Source organism: Cyphomyrmex costatus, unplaced genomic scaffold (assembly GCF_001594065.2).
Source record: "Cyphomyrmex costatus isolate MS0001 unplaced genomic scaffold, Ccosl1.0 scaffold302, whole genome shotgun sequence".
Lineage (NCBI taxonomy): Eukaryota > Metazoa > Arthropoda > Insecta > Hymenoptera > Formicidae > Cyphomyrmex > Cyphomyrmex costatus.
This window is the reverse complement of record NW_017277148.1, coordinates 2,199,958-2,221,645: the sequence shown is the minus strand read 5'-3', so window position 1 is coordinate 2,221,645 and position 21,688 is coordinate 2,199,958. Positions and strand designations below refer to the sequence as shown.

The following is a 21,688-nucleotide window of genomic DNA, read 5'->3' as shown; positions in this document are numbered from 1 at the left end:
TGATGCAACCTTTCGCATTTTCTTACGTTATTGAATATAAATCGTGTTTACAAGTTGTCATATAACATTGAAGAGAACTTAAATCATCGTGTTCGTTGCATGCGGCTTTTTTTTTCTTTTCTTTTTTATTTCTTTATAGAATCTCAGCCATATTGATATAGTATTACCTTTGTACTATCAAATCATAAGATGGAGTTTATACAGGGAATGGAAAGTTATTTTTTAAAAGTTATAAGTTACAGTTACTCTCGTTACCGAGTAGAAAAAGTAACTAGTAATAGTTGCCGTTACTAGTTACCGATTTTTAAAAGTAACTCGTTACAATTACCGTTACTTGAAAAAGTAACTTTTTGTTACTATTTTTGTTTAAATATTAATAAAAGCAATATGCACTAAAATGACATTAGCTTTATTTTTTTAGTTCTTTCTTAAAAAATTATTTCATAATTTTGAAACATGTAAAATATGCAGCAAACTAAAATATCTATCGGATATATCATGTAGAAATATAAAATAATTTCAATCAAATCGTGTCTAGTCGCGTGTGCCAAGTAACGATAAAAGGAATTACAAAATTTATTATAAAAAAAAAAATGTAAGTTATCGTTACAGTTACCAAAAATAAAAAGTAACGCAGTTACCAGTAAAGTTATCCGAAAAGTAACTTGTAACTGTAATTTCGTTACATGTAACAAATTACTTCCATTCTTTGAGTTATATAATTTCATTTATGTGTAAGAATATACCAATTAATTTATCAATATTGAATAATTTTACATATTTTTTTTTATATGATCTCTCAATAGATGTGAAAAATAATTTGTGTTCTCTAATATAAAGCATAAAAGCATCATACATTAAGTTAGAGATCCGCTAAAATAGATTTAAAAAAACATGGAAAAAATGCATGAAAATATTTCAAGCTCTATAGAACTGTTTTGTGTAGTTTCAAGTAACATATGACTATATTTGCTAGTTTAAATTCTATAAATAAAAAATAGATTTTTGATTGATATCACAAACGAAAGACGAATAAATTCTTTAATTTGTCAGACAAGACAATATTAAACTTACATATATGTATGTATACATAATTATGTTTCATCAAGAATAGAGGTATCTTTTAAATATTAATTAAAACAAAGAAATTTTTGATCCCTACTTTCTCTCTCCACTTATAATAAATTTGCAAGATAACTGAAATTATAATCGCAATGTGTAAATGTGCATACCTTATCAAGTAAAACAGGTTCAAAAAGTGATTAAGAAAAATCTGACCGTTCATAATTTAAGTTAATTTTCAACAATTAAATTCCTTTAAAGCAAAAACTTGCATATTACAACAAATATGATCCTCCCATGCAGATATAAATTAATTGAATGTAAATTCCATCGCTTGTGTTCGCTGTTAAGTCGTTCCAATAGAAATTTTCAGCCGAACCTATGAGAGAAGTTAATTGGCTTCTATATATAAGCTATATTATAAATATATTCTATAAACAAATTCTTCCTTTACCTGATTTCACAAAAAATGCATGAAATATATAAAACGTCTATGTGAAAACAGTATATAAATTGCAATAATAATCATACAAAAGCCATTTCATCAATAAATTACTGACTCTCTGCGCATCACAAAAATTAGTAGCATTATCAGAATCATTTTTACAACGTATGTCTCTACATTGTGTCGTATATTTATAACATTATATTGAATATCGTAAATTGACGCTAATTAAAAAAAGAACATTTTAATTATATTTCATTCTTTTTTTTTAAGTGGACTTCTCTTATCAAAGGGAGGATACAGGCTACAAGACAATCTGCCAACTACACTTAGTACAAATCATATATGCATTAATAGTACCGATCAATTAATATATCTATATACAAACAAATAATAAGACCTAACAGGAGCAGGAGTCTTTTCCACCCTGCTGTTCATTAGATACTCCTTGGAGACTGGTGCGACCTGGTTGACTCGGATTATGTTGTACACCAGATTCTGCTGCATTTAGGTCCAACCTATACCGAAAAAAAGTGTATTTAAATTAACATTATTCAGGACATGAATTAGTTTACAATTTATATTTTACAACGTGTGATAGCTTTATTCAATGTAATACCTTTTTTATTCCATATAATCATAATTTACTATCAAACTCACCGTCCATCTTGTATACTTTGGAATATTTTCTTTGCAGTTTCCAAGAAGGCTTCTTCCACATTGTGTCCCCTGTTTGAGAAATTAGAATATACGAATCCATTTTCATACGTAATCATTTAAAGTTTTATTTAAATATTTTAAAATACTCACGTCTTTGCGCTAGCTTCAACAAACATTAAACCATGTTCATCAGCAAACTGCTTTGCTTCTTCGTAGGTAACATCACGTTGACCTTCCAGATCACTTTTGTTACCAATTAAGAATATGACCTGTACAATAATTAATTAATTTTTGTTATATGATTATAAAACATATTAAAAAATTAATTTTCTAATTCCATTAAACACTTATAATCATGTTGTGGCAATATAATAATATGCGTACAGTGCTCGGATTTGTTAAATTTCTTGTGTCCGTCAGCCAGCTACTGAGATGATTATAAGTTGAACGACGTGTAATATCGTACACCATTAATGCTCCAGCTGCACCGCGATAATATGATCTAAGAAGAAATATTTTATCTTTAGAACACATATTTATAATTTTACATGTCTGAAAAATAACTATCATTACCTAGTAACTGCTCTGAATCGTTCTTGTCCAGCAGTGTCCCATATTTGCAGTTTTATTTTCTGTCCTGCTACTTCTATAATCCTAGTCCCAAATTCAACGCCAATGGTATGTGGACAATCCGCCATGACTAAATTTACAAAATCATTTATATAAAAATATATGTATATTCTTTGTCTGGATCTCAATAGATGTTTTAAGTCTTAAATCGTAAGGAATTGCAGTCAAATACGAGGGGAATAATCGACTGTAATTCGTCTGTTTCTTGTGGCATAAGCTTAAAAATGCATTGTAGATCCAGGCTAAAATTTTTTTATATAAATATAAAATACAAGATATGTCAAGGAATAATTTACAATTTTATTTTATGGAATAAATTAAAAAAAAAAATTAATATTTAAAATAGAAAATAAAATTAAAAAAATATTAGATTGTGTATAATACAATATAATCACACAAACTGTGTGTATCCTTATTTAAAAACAAACTTATAAAAATTATACAAATCTACATATAAGTATGAAAATCATAACATCTGCAATTTATGATAGGTTATATTAAAAAAATTAAATACCAAATTCTCTAAAGAATTTTATATTTGTAATATTTATCATATTTAATTTTTTTTTCATTTAATAATTTTTCTTTGAAAGAGTACCTTTTATCATAGATATATTAACTAAGACAGTTAGTACACTGTTGCTACTATAAATGTTATCTATGTTATGCACAATGCTGTATACATACATATAACTACATACATACAGCATAATGTACTGTAGTCATACAATTATGTATGCACATAATTACAGCACATTCTTTCAGATTGTCATAACAAATAATGATAAATCATCAAACTAATTCAGCAAAACAATTTTTCCTTCTAATTTTATATACTATATATATATATGTGTGTTCAATAATTTCCTTTTTACTTACATTTTTTCCTAATTACTTACATTTTTTTTCTGTAAACTGATGAAGCAGACATGACTTGCCTACTCCCATATCTCCTATAATGATGTATTTAAAGATATAAGAATAATTATATGGACCAGTCGACATTTTGCACCTGTAATAAAGATTTCAAGGAAATAGTATTATATTTCTTACAGCTGTCTATTATTATTAATAATTTTGTAAGAGACAAAATTAAAACTCATAATCTATCAAAGTTCTTTTAGTAATGTTTACTTATAAACTTATTGTTAGATATCTGAGATGGATTATGTTAATCTCACATTTCACAAAATATCCTACAACCTTTTGTTTTTATTTTGTATGAGATAAGACTCATAAAAATATATTAACATCAGATAAGAATCTCTTAATGCATATAGTCAATAAATTTAAAACAGTTACTTGTAATATAATTAAAAAATTAATAAAATCTTTAAATTATTATTCTTGATTATTAAAAAAATGTAATATTATATACATTAATTTTTTTTAAATAAATTATACAATTTTGCTAACAAAAGAAATTACTATTACTACATGTTATTTAAGTTTTATTCGAAAAATCAATTTATTAATTTACTATTCCATATAAATGGATATAATGTTATATTTCTTTATCAATCAGAATTATCAATAATTTAAAGTTTTTAAAAATTAATTTTAGAATTATATTACGAACACATAACTTGTAATAAATTTATTATTATATCCCTTAAGAGATTCAACTCTCTTAAAAATATTATATAAAATTCTCTAAGTTAAAAAAACACAATGTGTCTGATGATATTTGTAATAAATGACACACAGAAACGTTTACAAATTTAAACATTAATAACTCATGAATAGCCTGGGATAAAATTTATCCTCGTCAGAATTGACATTTGCAAATCGGGCGATATTGGATTACTCGGTTCTCGAGACAGATTGGATTAAATTTGACGAGGAGACAAGAAACGTGCGTTCGTCAAAGGCAGAGCTTTCTTGAGCTGAACGTGGATGCGTCAAGGCAACAACGTCAACAATAAACCTGTACCGCCCACTCCCATAATTACGTTACGCCTAATTAGTACGATCTTTACGATGGTGAGGATATGCAAGAAATTCTATAAGAGTCTGACTTGATACAGTCGTGTTGCTTTGTTGAATATTGAATCACAAAACTGCACTGAACTGATGACAACTGGCGTTAGGAAGTAGTAGGAGTCTCCGATGTCAACAACGCGCGGAGGATTACTCACACGCTCGTGAAACGGCACCGTGTAGTGGAAGGGTACTTGTCGTGATCGTTGGACCGTGACCGAGGGGGTGTGAACAGGGAATGTGCGGATGACGGTTCGCAAACTCGTTGCTCTTTGAAGTTATTCTGTCATCGAGTCGTACGCAGTTGTACGACGACGCGGACAAACGTTCGCCTCGAAATATTACGCGCAATATGGCAGGCCGCGCTTGTCGCTAGCGACGATGGCGACGAGCGAAACGTCAAACCACCTGTCACTCGCTTCAAGTTTGTTCGTCCGTCCGACCCTCCATCAATCTGCTGCAGCGCTGCAATCTCATCGTTCGATTCAATCAGTCGATTAATCGATTCTCGACAATCGCGACTCGCGCCAACTTTGCTCGCTGCACGTCACTTTAAAGCGGGGAGCACAGACTTTTGCATAACGCATAAACCATATACATAAAGAATTTGATTGGTCCATTGACTCATACATAAGAAAATGGACCAATGAAATTCCTTATGCACATGCTTTATGCGTTATGCAAAAGTCTGTGCTCCCCGCTTAAGCCGTAATCACACTACGGGTTGCGCGCTCTGTTGCGATTGGGCGCGTTCAGTGGACGCAACAGTTAAGTGAGCGCTCGCTGTTATTGGTGTATTCTTTTGGATCATCCAATCAGAATTTTTGATCTAGAAGAATACACCAATAATAGTGAGCGTTCACTCAACTGTTGAATGCGCCCATTGAGGGTGCTTTCCACCTACGACACAAATTGTGACACAGAGTCACACAGTGTCAGGGTGCTCCTTGGAACACATATGTTTTGATAAAGTCCCAATAGATGGTTCTATAGTCAACTATAACAAAAAAAATCTTACTCCTTTCGTTATCCATAAAATGAGAATCTAACAAGTATTGTGTAATACAATCAATCTCAAGTAATGTAAAAACATTCAACAACAGTATTCACAATTTTACGAGCTATTTAGGGTTCCTTTTAAGTTTAACAGGATGCCACTACAAAACACGCTTTTATTTTGTCATGGTTGGTACTTCTAGCGACACAGCACTGTAAAACTCATCTATTCGCCGTGTCGAGCAGTGTGACACTGTGTCGTTGCTGAAATGCTCAAAACCGAACACTGTGTAACACAGTGTCACCTGTGTCGATAGGTGGAAAGCACCCTGAGATTATGATTGAATGTTGGAAACTAACCAATCAGAGCAGAGCAGTTCCTGGTAGGAATAGCTAAAACATGGCGGACCAATCACAAGTGATACCCGTATGGCGTCACTCTAATTATAGGCTCTCTACGAAAAACTAGAGTCCCTAGAAGATAGAGTCTGGCCACATATCGTGATTGTTTTCATTGGTCAATCCCAAAAGCCTCTCACAATGGCGTAACCAATCACACAATACAGAAATCGCGCGTATATATGTACCATATATAGATTACAATCTAGTTGAAAGTATGAAGGCTGAAACCTGAATTCTAAAGAGGGGAGCACAGACTTTTGCATAACGCATAAACCATATACATAAAGAATTTGATTGGTCCATTGACTCATGCATAAGAAAATGGACCAATGAAATTCCTTATGCACATGCTTTATGCGTTATGCAAAAGTCTGTGCTCCCCGTTTAAAGAAGAAGAAAAAGAAAATATGAAGGCTACGGATGCTTCGAAATATTTGCTAATCCAGACAGTACACAATATTTATAAAATATTTTAAGATGTATTTTTATTTTTGTGGTCCTAGATTGCAAAGATTATATTTATTATAAATATTATGGAATATTTATCGTACATATTGTAGTAAATAAATATTATAAAAATACTTAATAAGATATTATAATCTAAATAAAAAATATTTAGATACTAGAAAAATATTTTTTTTTTATTTATATTCATCATAAGTTAATCAAGTTATATAAAATGTTTAGTTTATTTTAATGCTTTCAAATAAATTAAGTTTATATAAAATATGTATAAAATATATATATATATATGTATATCACGGTGTTTTTAAAAAAATTTGAATAAAGCAGCCTTGCACCCCGAAACTAACGACGTGAAGTAACATCTGCTAACATATAAAAACAATCCCCGTTGAACAGAAAATCGAAAAAGATACATTTTTTTTAGATATGCCCATTTCTTGCTATTTTTTCTTTTTTTTCAATGCCCATGCCATATACAATTTGTAGTTAAAGTATATTTCACTTCGCACAATTTCAGATTATCTATGGATCTTGCATTCTCGCCAAAAATAGCATCTATCCATGCTTTCCGATATTGATCTTCCTTGAGGAAATCTGAATAATATATATCCATCACTGGATTTATTGAAACATTTCGCTGCACAACATATATATAGCATCTCCAAAATGTATAAAATCAAAACTTACAAGAGAATTATATTATTAATGAAATGGGTATCTCTAACTTTCGTATTACTCTCTCTTATTTTTAACTATGAAGCGTTTATTAATTCGAAGCTTATTCGTGGTATATGTACATTACCTTTCTCAAAATTTTACGTGATAAACGATTTATTTTTATTACAGTTAATTTTATGTGATAAATTAACTTACTAGTCAGTAAGCAACACAAGCTGACAGCAACACATGTGTCATCTGTCATGTACGCGTATTCTATTAGAATAGGTTATGGTACATGTTCATGGAACACAGATGTGCGATCCACCCCAGCCAATCAGAATCACCCATAGTCACGTGACGAGTCTCTCCTTTTAGGGTCTCTATCGTGGACACAAGGCTTAATCGCTATCGCTATTCCCTCGCATTGTGTTTAGGATTAGGGCCTCTTTCACCAACGCCGATTAAGTTAATCGACGATTAGTCCATTGGAATTGACCAATCGCGTCTGTCGTCAAAACTAAATGATAAATGCGATTGGTCAATTCCAATGGACTAATCGTCGATTAAGTTAATCGGCGTTGGTGAAAGAGGCCCTTCAGGGTCGACAGGAGTGATGGGCTTAGAGACCTAGAAAACAGAGATGCGTCATTGAAGGGTATGGCTTGATTGGCTGTCTAAATCACGTGATCAGAGAGCCATTTTAATTCACTATTGCATCTAATAGATATAGTTTTATAACGTATGTACATATATATATAGAGAAAAATTTAGACAATACAGTGCCGAAGTGCAATAAAAAACTATTATTATGGTGTAAGTATTCTTATTTGTGTAATTACGAATGTCCTAATTACGAATGTCACAATTAAAACGCGATCCATCCAATATTTTAGCCGTAATTTGGGAATAAAAATTCATCTTCAACTAGAGGTCTCCACGGGTCTCCCCTGTCTAGAGATAGAGACCCTATACCAGAGTCTGGACACGAGCGCGATTGTGGCAAAATGCTACGAGAGAGAAAAATATATATATACACTATCTTCGTCTATTAATTCTAACCTTAATGTAATGTATATATTTGTATATTTTCTTTCATTTAAGTTAACAGCGTAAAAAATATTAAATCATCGATGTCGATGTATTAAATATTAAAAATAATAACATTAAATAAATATTTATAGTAAAAATAGTAATATTGTAATAATGCAGCTGTCAAAGGATATGCAATGAAAAGATTTCCTAAAAATCCTGAACGATGAGTTATATGGGTAAAAAATGTTAACCGAGAAGATTGCGGGTACCGACAAACAATTCACTTTTTTGTGAAGTTAGTTAATATTCGTTAAAAAAATAAAAATGTTCTAAAAGTTTATGTATGTATACATTTCTATCCTATATGAATTTATAAGGTTATCGACGTTTGAATTAGAGCGGGAGTTGCCACTAACAACAGACCAATCAGAAATTGTCTCTCTCGTGTCCAGACTCTGGTATAGGGTCTCTACTCCTGTCGACCCTTAATGCTTTTCTTTTTCGTTCGTAATTTCAAGTAATGTTTCGTGTCTAGTTGTTCCTTGTGTTTATGAACAACACTTAATGGAGTATACTGTGGTATAGCTGAGTACTGCTGTACTGCGTAGTCAGCGTCAGTTATCGTAGTGTACACTTTCGTGTTCATTCCAATTTATTGTAAATCCAAACGCGTAAAATTGATTTTCATGTAAAATAGTACATATATTTAGATAGAAAACAGAAAGCAGGAAATTAGGATAATCGATATCAAGGCCGTGATAGACTTCGAATTATCGCTGAAAAGGCATATAAAGTTGTACAAGCCTCTTCGGAGTTCTCCGCCCTTTTTATCGCTCTTCGCATATCGGTAAGAGTCATATATCAATATATGTCGATATATACATCAATTATGAAAATTTGTACGACGCATGTGTCGAGTAAAATAAACTTTTTCGAGCCACTTATGATAGAATAGCATTCAGATTTATTAAATACTTTTTTCTTGTGAAATACTGATTCGTAATCCTTTCGATTTATCTCTCCTTGTTTACTTAATTGTTTATACGAAAAAGATGTAGTATATAATTATATATAAAAATAAGGAGAGCAACATAGCCTAATCCTATTTTTGTATATATCAAATGCCTTTTAAATATGTGACAAACTAAAAATGTCAAAATGTACGAAATTTTTTCTAATCTATACACAAATAAATAATTATCTCTATAATCAATTATATGTGTATCATGCAAAATTATAGAAAGATAGTCCATTTGTATATCAAAATTGTACCATTTTATATATTTCAATTTTTTTACTTTACCATGTATTTAGAGATCAAATTCCATATTTTTAATGAATTCAAAAAATCATTTAACAATTATAAAATTAGAATCAAATTAACTATACAGGTCAGTCTTTTACATAGAGCTCTTCTTACTTTCGTAATAAGTTTTAGTAAACATTGATAAAATAGAAGTTGAACGAACTGCATTATGGTCATAATACATTCTAGTATGTTTTAGTATAGTACATACATTCTGTTATAGGCCTTGTTCCTTATTCCTGTACTACCTGAACTGGTATATATGGTACAATAAATTGAAGTGAAACAAATATTTATTTTTTTTGCTTCAACTTATATCATGTATACTAATTCAGGTAATAATACATGAATAAAGAACAGACTTATAATCTATAGTCTATGAACTCCATCAATGTTTTGAAATATAGTATTAGTCAATTATATTCTAGAAATATCTGGATATTTTTCATTCTTATTGATCAAAATCTATCTGATGTGAGTATAGCCTTTAGTATATTCAGTTTATTATTTTTTAAATTGTTTTAAACATTTTAGTTTTGTGTAACATTGATTGATAAGTATGATTGGTCTGATTTTGCAATAAGATATATAACATGATTTTGCAATAACTATATAGTTGTTTGAATGATGTGACAATCTATCTAAGCTCTCTGGACCCTGTCTAATATTTACAACATTCAATTTATTAGTTACATTGATAAGATAAAATTTTGGTAGGTGTGTTCCAAAGTACCAAGTACACCAATTAACACACAGGAATAATTCTCATATCATAATATCAGATTAGCTGTAAAGAGGTTTAACACTATTTATCTCTAAATATGTGCTACATATTTAGAGATAAATAGTGTTATATCCAAAGGATATCATCTATTACAGATTGTTTTAGCTGACTATTACAGATGCCATACATTCTAGTACGTGGCAACTTAGCGTCGTACAGTCATAAATATCCCTGGAGGGTTTTAGTGTCAGGTCTTAAAGGTACGAAGACTCCTGTATATTTGCTCTTACGCAAATATGTATGCTTATACTTTTTGCTTTTTTAAACTTTTCAACTAGATAAAATGCGCCATGATTTGTAAGTCATTTTGAAAATTCTATCTAATGTTTCTTTTGTAATCTTTCTACACATGTATAATAAAAATAGCATTACAAGATAGTGAAATAACATATAGGTACTTCGAGTAAATTGACACAGCTTTCAAGATTAGAGGGGACAATGTAGCTAGAAATATTGCAGGTGTAATAAATCAACAATTTTTTAGGTGCAAGTAATATTCAATTATGTTATAGCGGCTGACATAGAGCAGTTGAGTCGGTTCTCCTCTATAGGATATTGCGACGACTCGACGATAGTATATTTGCAACATCCTTGCATAATATTGACTGCTTTAGAGGTACTCGGTTACAAAGTCGTCGCATCATCCAGTACTAGCATTAAGCAGGATTATAATGAGTACATGTGGACTATGAGAAAAGAATTCTCAGAACCTGAACCTGATACTGTTGTAAAAAAAGCTGGTATGGCTCGAAATATACTGCTGCTTTAAGAGCACCTAACATTGCATAGTGTGATATTCATTAGGCACAACCATTCTAATGCTTCTAAGATAAAGCTCACCTACTTCATTATCTAATCTGATTTAATAATCTTAACTCTCGCAATGTAAACAAGTTGTTCATAGCATGTGCATACATTAATATTAATTCAGGGACAGCATGTTGCACTGAAATTAGCAGCATGCACGCATTGAATCATTATTGGTACTTTTGGAATGGATAACTACTATTAATTCCTCTGGAAAATAAATACAATAAAGAAGTTTAATAACAAAATTAATTAAATACTAAACTACATAGATACTATGTAAGAGAATTGATTGATATGAGTATGTTAATACAGAAAATGACAATACATTTGGCGAGTTTAATAAAAATAACATCATATTGACATTCACAGATATTCTTGTCGCTGCGAAGAATTAAATAAAAAATAGAGAAAGAAACATGACTATCTTGAAGTTTCATTGAAATTTAAATAAACAAGCTTATGAAATGTCACTCTCTGTTAAAGACCGAAACAACGTTTAAGAGATTCCTGAGAGAAACGAAACTTCTAACACCAAACTGACGAGAAATTTGTTTTTAACATAAATATCAATCAATATCAATAATTAAAGATATCAGTAATTGTATTTTCGCATAATCTTTATATCGATATTTATAAGAGGCAATAATTAACTTTTATTTTTAGCATTTTGCATATTGTACTATATTCGAATACGTAAATTTTAGGCAGTATAATTCGCTAACTTTAATTCAAAGAACTATTATAGCTTTGACATTTTAGTATTTGAATTTTCGTCTTAAAATAACTTAGGAATCTCGCCCCTTGAACGTTGTTCTGATCTTTATGGAATACCTTGTATATATAAATATATATATATACATATATATGCATATATTCAATATACAGAGTGTCCAAAAATATGAGGGTAATCTTACTGCGGTATGAAAAATTAAGTAATAAAAGTAGATGCCATTTTTTCCTATAAAGTAGATTTTTAAGTAAAAACCATATAAACATTTAAAGTTTGACTAATCATAAGCGTTGGTTAAAAAGTTATCTATCCGTGCATTGGTATTAGATACCAAACAAAACATTGCTGCTGCAGCATGCACGCTGTCACATGAACAGATAGCTTTTTAACTAACGCTTATTGTTAGTCAAACTTTAAAGTTAATACATACTTAACCCTTAGCAGCACGGTGGTCAGTAGTATTGATCACATATTGTTTCGTACATTTTCGAATGTACACGAGTTATTTTTTTATAAAAAATGATAAATCTTTTTAATCCATGGTACCAAGACCTTGGATAAACAAAAGAAATGACCTAATGTATATAATTTTAGCAATAAGGCATTGTTATAAACAAAGGAACGCAAAAAAACACCACATATAACAAAAAAAAAATCATTATTAGCTCATGTATTTCAAATAATAAAATGTTACTTTGAGGTATAAGGATTTTTTGGGTTGCTGATTACGAATCTGAAGTCCGTTTTCAGAAATTCAAAAAGGCGGATCCAATATGGCCGACGATTTTCTAAAAATTGCACAATTTTGCTTGAAATTTGTTACTCGGGGGTTTTTGGGATCGCTGATTACGAATCTGAAGTCCGTTTTCAGAAATGCAGAATGGCGGATCAAATATGGCGGACGATTTTTATAAAAATGTCTGGATTTTTCGTGAAATATCATACTTGCGGTTTTTTGGGGCCGCTGATTACGAATCGGTAATCTGTTTTCTGAAAGTTTCTTTCCATAAATATTTATTTTTATTTTATTTTATTTTTTTTTGTTATAATGTCGATTATGCGTAAGATAAAGACTAAGATGAAAAAATAGGCAATTTTTTGAAAAATCGTCCACCATATTGGATCCGCCATTTTGCATTTCTGAAAACGGACTTCAGATTCGTAATCAGCATCCCCAAAAACCTCCGAGTAACACATTTCAAGAAAATTGTGCAATTTTTAGAAAATCGTCGGCCATATTGGATCCGCCATTTTGAATTTCTCAAAATGGAATTCAGATTCGTAATGAGCGACTTCAAAAACCCCCGAGTAATACATTTCAAGCGAAATTGTGCAATTTTTAGAAAATCGTCGGCCATATTGGATCCGCCATTTTGAATTTCTGAAAATGGAATTCAGATTCATAATCAGCGATCCCAAAAACCTCCGAGTAACAAATTTCAGGCGTTTTCCGTGTAAAGAAAAATGTATGCTTCAAAGGGTTAAAAAATTACTTTTTACGGAAAAAAATAGTTTGCACTTTTATTACTTAATTTTTTTACGAAGTTTTATGTTGCAGTAAGCCTAGAATTTCTGGACACCTTGTACACACGCACACACAGCACTTAGAGCGCACACAGCGTTCACAGCGCACACGATATATACGCACGCGCGTATATAAGGAGATCTTTACGTATACTATATGTGAATGCCAGATGTATTACTCAGAGGTGTTTGAATTAGGCTAATATTTTATTATATATAAGTCACGAAGATAAGTTGACTGTTAGATGCGTATGACTGCCCACACATTTTTAAAAGTAGAAGTATTGGGAAAGCAAAATGAAAGAAATCCCATTTTATATATTCAGCAGAGGCTATCCAATATATTATCTCCTTTGTGTCTAAAATTTCAAAGTTATTTAAAATCTCATGAATATCCTCGTTTATTGAATGTCACATGGACAGATAACAACCGAACAACTAAATTTGACAAACCCATATGATTTAACCAGACAAGTGAAGTGGGTGCATGAAATATAGTGCATTTTAAAAAAAGAGCATGAGAAACAATTAATTGAATGGAATAAAGAAAGAATGATAATTTTTTACAATACTTTGCAATACTTTGCATAATGGGTGCCTTCCGTGACACAGATGACACGGTGTGACACAATGTATCAGTATCTTTGTTTGCCAATGTTAAACAAGGATGAGATGATCACTGTGTTGTACTGTGTCGCTTGTTGAAAGACACACAATATAATTAAGTAAAAGCTACAATTTCTTCTTTTTATTTTTTCCCGGACTCTAATTTTCTAATCCTAGTAAACGCAATATTTTCTCTGGGACTATTTTTGCACTAGATTTCGTATTTACTAGATTACGCGCATCTTTTATTTTGCGTTTGTTTTTTTACCCTATATTAATTGCGCGCATATGTCCACTTTTATGTACATGAATATGAAAAAAAAACCGAATATGTAAGCGGGATATGAAAGAGGAATATAAAAAAGGAAAGATTACAGAATCTGTATGATTATATATTCTTGGAAGAAAATATTATATTGATGAAGAACGAAAACATTTTCTTGGGTAGAATAATTGATATCATATGTTTTACATTATATTTATTAAATGCTACATATGCATATCACGATAGATGATTATCATTTTCTTCAAAAGCTCTGTTACATTTTGCACATGTACTTATGTAACAACTTGTTTTCTGCACCATAGCAATTAATAACATTAAAATATATATTGCAGCTTAAGCAATTCATATATGTAGGCTGCTGGAGAAGTTTCTGCAAACGATATGAAAAAAAACATGCAAATGACTTTACTTTTACCGAATTTTACATGTTTTTTTTTTTTCATATCGTTTGCAGAAACTTTTCCAGCAGCCTACGTATGTTCCAATGCACATAAAGTTCTGAATTAACTTTACAAATGGAATTTTTTACATCATATAATGCGTGATAAATGTTCAATGGACTTCTATTTTTAATGTATAAAATGAGAATTATATGATGTGACAAAAAAACATGAAAAACGTTTATATTTTTAACAGAATAAATAATTTAAATTTAATAACTTTAAAACAATATTTAAATATATGTATACTTAAAGGTAGTCTTTTATGTATGATACGTATGTATGTGTGCGATACGTTTATTATTAACCGCACACATTTAGACCAAATATACATATTTTTATTTTAGAATTTTCAGATTATTTGCAAAATATATATTTAATATCATCTGATATTGCAGAAAACTTTAGCAATATTTTTTAACTCAGAATTTTATGCATTATTGGAAAATATGTGAATTGGTGTAGAAAATTCTTAGCATTATTATTTGCATATACATATGTATATTTATAAGTGTTAATGTTATTCTTTCAATAGAAAATATTTATTTAGAAATTATCTGCAATATTTGAAGCAATATACTCATAGAGATACTTAACAAGAGAAGTCAATAGGAAAAAATTGTGATTATGATTTGTTATCAAGTCTTCATTTCATTTAAAGTACTTATTACTCTGATAAAATTTGAGTAACTATTTTGTGCTATCTTTCGTTATCATTTCTTCCAATATTTCCAATCCTCCTAATTGTTTGTTTTCTATTGAAGATATGAAATATCACGTTATCCTATCAGCTTCACGTTTCATTCGATCGGAATGTGCTATTTATCGTGAAAGTGACTTTATGAATCACATTTTAATATCTTCTTAGGACAGATATTTCGTTTCTTGTATAAGACAATTATGTCTATTAAGCTGATAGAGCCACTTTAGCACAATCGAATGAAACCTACACAGAAATTTAGTGTTTTTTTGTTGCTAATTTGTTGCTCAACTCTTGATTTTGTTACTCCAGTTAATTCCAAGAAAATAATGAAAATACTAACTTAAGAATAAAGTTAGCACAGCCATTAAAAAATATAAAAAAAAATTTTAAAAATCATACATATTTTTAGTGCTAATTTGTTTCTAATTTGTTGTTCATTGTGTTGCTCTACCCCCCACTGTCGAAAACCCTTTTAGTCACTCCGTGCAAGCACAATACGTCCAAACTGAAAATTATTGAGATATCTCGATTGATTACGATCCTCTGATTTCGTTGCTTCACATATGATATTAGAATGGCGAAATTCACACTATAAATATTTTAATTTAGGAAAAATCGAATTTATAAATTTTTTGCAGTGATGAATAAAAATTATACTGTTGACAAAAAATGGTTTATTGTTTCATATCGTACGAATTATACAACTTAGAAAAAATCGACAAACTTTAAGATCGTCATATCTTGCACCATTTTCTACCTCTAATCAAAGACAAGGAATCAATCGAGATATCTCAATTTTGGACGTATTGTGCTGGCGCGGGGTGACTAGGGGTGGTTTTCAAGGGTCTGGGGTGGAGCAACAAAATCGAGAACTGAGCAACAAATTAGCAGCAAAAATATGTATGATTTTTTGATTAAAAAAAATTTTTTTTAATGGCTATGCTAATTTTATTCTTAAGTTAGCACAGCCATTGTTTTCTTGGAATTGGCTGGAGCGACAAAAAAGAAGTTGAGCAACAAATTAGCAACAAAAAAACACTAAATTTCTGTATAGGATTCAATCGATTGTACTAAAGTGGCTGTGTCAGCTTAATAGACGTAAGATAACTAGCTCTTAAAATTGTATTCTCCCTAATTGTAAGATGTTAGAAAACCAATTTAGAATTTTTCTATTATCTAGGAAATACTTTAATTTTTTTACTTATGGTACACAGTATTCATAGTCGATTCTTATTTCAAGACACAATGTCGTAGGACGCTAATGCGGCCCTTTGATTGGCTTGTGACAAGCCAGAACTAAGATGGTTTTTAATATAAGAACTGACTATGAATACTGGTCTATATGAACTTTATTTATTTTGTTTTATTTATTTCTTTATTGATGAATACGAATTCTGAAGCTGTGTATAGATATTATATTTTTAAAGTAACTTGAAAATCAGTCGCATTTTTATATCAGATTTAACGGAAACTCAGAGAAAAGCTTTCGTTATTCTGGTTGATCATTGCGATAACTGTATTTGAAGGGAGAAAATATTACGCGGACAGAAGTCTTAATAAAAGCATCTTGTGATCGCGCAGATGTTTTCTGAATTTTCTATTAAATCGAATAAAGAAGCTCGAAGGGGTGATTCTTGCATCACTTTCGAGATAAACGGCTCCGATCGTCACTCACGTGCGTCACGTTTGCTTTTCTTCTAGAAGTAAAGCACAACGAGGTATAACAATACTTTTAGCGCGACAATGGCAACGACAACCGATTCCAAAAAGCAAGACACCACCCCCGTCGACGAGGACGACGACATTTTCTATTACGTCGGTGTAAAAGCATCACCGTTCGCGGCCGATAGCGCGGTTTTCGGTTTGCCACCGAAGGAGGTATCGGCCTTACGCTGTCGCTTTCCGCTGTCCCCCTGTAGCACGAATGTCGTGAACGGAATTATGCTTAAAGGTTAATGACTTAGAATTTTGACGAGATCAAGAATTGCACGGACCATTCTCTAAAGTCCCGAAAAAAAATTCAAGGTTTCTCGCCTACGATGCAATTTTTATTTGCGCGCAAACGTTAACTCTGCAAATACATGCATACTTGTTCATCAGAGATAGCAGTACTTACTCAAGAAGAATATGAAATTTCTGTTAATTATATAGTATTACCGGCTAAAAAAATAGCAAATGCATGAAATTTGAATGATTTGTACAATTATCCGCGATTTTTTAAATTATGATCTTGTAAGAATACATGAAGTAAAAACGCATTAGATATATAATTGTATGAAGTTATTAAAGAAAGTCCTTAATTTTAGGTTTTTGATACAGTAATCGACTAATCGATATACACAGTAATCATGTCAATAATTTATAAAAGAAGAAACAATTCACAATCAATTGTGAAAAATTCTCTAACAAAAAATTTAAGCAAAATTGCAAACGATTTCAAACTAGTTGCTAATTGAAATTAAGTTACATAAGGTTAATACAGCTAACAATGTCAGCAGAAAAAGCAGCTTTCCAAGTATTGTAAGATTTTTTTTATCACGCGTACGCGTGACAAAAAATATTATGAGTAACTAGTGGGGGTATATTGTTTATAGCGCGGAACGGGCGCGAATACGCACTCGCTTCGTTCGTGCTTTCGCGCCCTTCGCGCCATAACACTAGCCCCCACGCGTTAAGGCCTCCCTACACGGTCAATAATACTGAGTCAGTATTACTGATCAGTATTACTGACAGTATACATTAGTTTTTATAATCTTATACGATCAGGTAATATTGATAATATTTCACTTCAGTTTGACGTGATTTGACGTATATTATTATCTATGGCGACATGGATCTTAAGGAAAAAGCATGTATTTAAATCCAAATCATCGTCAGTATTCTACGTCAATCCATTAATATTAACCACACACAATCAATAATATTTTCAGTATTCGTTGATACTGACAGTATTACTGACCGTGTACAGAGGCCTTTACACAATGTACTATTAATGCTGCGTTCGGAAATATCACTCGAGTACCCCCGTCTTATCCTTGTTATTCATTCAATGTTAAACAAGGATAAGACGATACACGGGGGTACTCGAGTGATATTTCCGAACGCAGCATAGTACGATTGATTCTTATCTATTATTCTCATTGATTGTAAATATATAAAACAGTCATTTTAAAGAATGTTACAATAATTGCAAAGCTGTTTTTTTTTTGCTGATCGTAGCCATTATTTTATGCTGGTTAACGGCTCCTTTGAGCAGAAAAAAACTAATCAGTTTAGCATTTAGTGATCTTTTAATAATATGATTGGCTCTTACACTTAGATTCAGCGAAGAACTAAATATAAGAACCAACCATTAAAGAATCACTAAGTGCTAATTGATTAATTTTCTCTGCTGAATGCAGTCAACGTAAAAATAATAAGTTAAAACAGATTATGTTGCGATTGTTGTGTATGTTTAATTTTATTTTTATTTTGTCAGTTCAAGAAAGCATGCAATTAAAGAGTTAACGTTTTCATATAAATTAACAGTATTAACAGTAATGCAATGTAACTTGTTAATAAAAAATACAATACCTATGATTGAAATATACATTTAATAAACATTACATTCGATTTGACGATATTTGTGGAAAAATTCTTTTAAACACGCGTTTAAATAGATTTGTGATACTTGTATCATTGGGATTCTTGGATCGTTTTCGGGGCTAATCTTTTGTCATAGCTACAAGTGTTACTAATATTATCATAAGATACTATGTTGTTAAAATAAATATAATAATTTATAAAAATTTTGGATAAATCAGCCGTGGATCTAAATAGTAATAATGTTAGTTCCTTCTTAGGACATTCTTTAGGAATTTACGTTGTAAAATTGATTTCAGGCACACCATTCTCCATCATAAATGCTCTAGCTGAGCTCGGCTATCGAGTTATTTGTAGTACCGGAGAAGCCGAGGTACTTTGGACACTGCAGCGGGATTGTTAACGCTTTAAAAATGGACCTTACTGCAAGCGCATCATATATATGTATCTTTATGAATCAAACTATAGAAATTAGTATTAATGAATCGATGAGATTTATGTCGTCACTTGTTTGACTTATGTCACTTTGTTTTTCTCCGTATCTATTTTTATATTTTGGAATATGATAAGTGTTTGCGGAAATTACGTTTGTAACTGCGCCTCGGGGAAAGTTGAGTTAGATATATACATATGTGCGGACCAATTAAAAAGGCTTTGTTTTTTTGAGGATGATCAATTGTACTTTGTAAAATTGGATATTGATATGTACTGAAGTGCAGCTTTTCGTTAGAATAATCAAAAAATAAACATATGCCATATTTTCTTAGGAAATTTTAATTTTTGTTGTGCGAAATCACACGAATCAATTCTCATCGATGTGTATATTGTGTACCGTGGTAATGATGAGTTCCTCCTTTTATGACTTTGAAAATGACGCTGTAAAATTGTATAATCATGATAAGATGGGGGGGGGGGAGGGGGAGTGTGGTCCCGGAGATTGTGAACCACGTAAACACTTCTGAAACGTGCAAAATAATTACGTTGCGGATAATAATAACCAACGGTTGCGGAAATTTCGTTAGACCAAAGGAGCATGTATTGATTGCATCATATTCGTTATATGTAATACTAAGGTATTAATTATATATTGATTTGTGATATTTTTACCTCGTTGCGTGGAAAATGGGTTTTTTAATGTTTTATCGAGGGTCTGTGACGTGATTCTCATAGCATCCAGATTGGGTTAAATTGGTGCAACGTTTAGATTGCATAAAGTTGGCCCATATTGGCTTTAAACTGTTTTAATATTTATAATTGTGAAGAATGATATTATAGTGCAAATACTATTTACACATACACACATTTCATCTTTATATAGCGTACTATTACCTAAATGGCGTCTGTAATGTCTTTTCCCACCATGTGCTTTAATAGAAGATTTAACAATAATAATAATATAATAAATATTATATTATAATAACACAATTAATTATAATTATAATATAATAATTATTTTTATTATAATTATATTATATGATAATAATATTTTAACAATAATTATTTATTGTTACACGCGAGATATTGTTCCTCCGGATCGATCGTGGTCCAGAGAGTTTAAGGATGTAAAACTGTTTAGAAGAAAAGTTGATGACGTTTTGTTACTCTTATTGCAAATATAAATGTCGAGATCCAAAGATTTTATTGCAGATTATAAACGCCAATCTAAAAGATTATTGCAATCGATGTTTCCTGTTCTCGTTAAGAATGGAATGATCTATTGAATGAAATTATATTAAAAGCAATCTCGTTAACTCATAGTGTGACAATTATATATTAGTTTATTCATAAGTAAGAAAATCAAAAGTTATAGAAGGTGACGGGAACGAAAGTATTTAGCATAATAGTCTGAATAGTTGGTACAAGCAGTGTTTGCGCTAAGCTACTCGTGATGTTTATATATATATTATAGCTAATAATCTCTTTCATATGTGAAGCTGATTTTGTATGAACGGCAGTTATACACAGGCTTATACTCAACGTATAATTGAATGTTGTACGTGCTTGTTTGTGTTGCAAATTATGAGAAATAAATAAATATCGAAGTCTGTACTCGTATATATCGTACGATTTATACATTCCGAAACATCTTACCTCCGAAATCGAAGCGATATTTTTCTCTTCAGATATATTTCGGTTAATCAAATTTAATATAGGATTTTTAACAGTTATTTGCAGATAGAATGAACAATGGAGCACTCTTGTGACCACAAAATGTGTTGCGAAGGAGCTTCGCGGTACAATGTCTGTCAGAATATAGACGAACTTTATTTCGAACGCGGGCTTTGGACAGCAGGTAAATGAAAGTGATACAGACGTTGCTAATACAGACATTTATTTGGAATAAGATGGACTGTAAATGATGAAGCATTATATATGAAACAACAAGATTTCAAATAAACTGGATGATCATACTAGTGTTGACGATTTAGCTTGAATCTCCGGGTATCCGGATATTCGAGGCAGAGATAGATCCGAGATAAAATATCCAATTGAAACGGATATCCGGATCTTTCAGATCTGAATCTCGAATTTTTTGAATTATAGCAAGAAAATGCAGAGAGAGAGAGAGAGAGAGAGAGAGAGAG

The 21,688-nt window shown here is 31.1% G+C and overlaps 3 protein-coding genes across 4 annotated transcripts in view; 2 read left to right on the top strand and 1 right to left on the bottom strand.

Annotated features, from left to right (window-relative positions):
- Positions 1–1,629: 1,629 nt before the first annotated feature.
- Rab14 (RAS oncogene family member Rab14) lies at positions 1,630–5,208 on the bottom strand. Of its 2 annotated transcripts, none has more exons than XM_018542036.1 (7): positions 4,936–5,208; positions 3,697–3,809; positions 2,741–2,867; positions 2,552–2,669; positions 2,318–2,436; positions 2,168–2,236; positions 1,630–2,025 (listed from the first exon to the last, which is right to left on the bottom strand). In XM_018542036.1, exons 2-7 carry the CDS (start codon positions 3,800–3,802, stop codon positions 1,908–1,910), a joined length of 657 nt encoding a protein of 218 aa, XP_018397538.1. In that variant the 5' UTR covers positions 3,803–3,809; positions 4,936–5,208; the 3' UTR covers positions 1,630–1,907. The 2 variants fall into 2 exon arrangements, with proteins under 2 accessions (XP_018397538.1, XP_018397539.1); XM_018542037.1 differs by lacking the exon at positions 4,936–5,208 and adding an exon at positions 4,816–4,879.
- A 3,704-nt stretch (positions 5,209–8,912) lies between these two features.
- The window catches only part of LOC108775622 (ankyrin repeat domain-containing protein 39), a 14,524-nt gene continuing 1,748 nt past the window's right edge, over positions 8,913–21,688 (top strand). Inside the window, exons 1-2 of the mRNA XM_018542042.1 lie at positions 8,913–9,179; positions 21,269–21,396. Coding sequence (XP_018397544.1) covers positions 21,291–21,396 — 106 coding nt within the window. The 5' untranslated portion in view covers positions 8,913–9,179; positions 21,269–21,290. The remainder of the gene's footprint in view (positions 9,180–21,268; positions 21,397–21,688) is intronic.
- Positions 10,551–20,000, top strand: LOC108775624 (uncharacterized). The gene is made up of 3 exons (XM_018542043.1): positions 10,551–10,622; positions 17,223–17,472; positions 19,403–20,000. The coding sequence occupies exons 2-3, from the start codon at positions 17,265–17,267 to the stop codon at positions 19,504–19,506; spliced, it is 312 nt and encodes a 103-aa protein (XP_018397545.1). The 5' UTR covers positions 10,551–10,622; positions 17,223–17,264; the 3' UTR covers positions 19,507–20,000.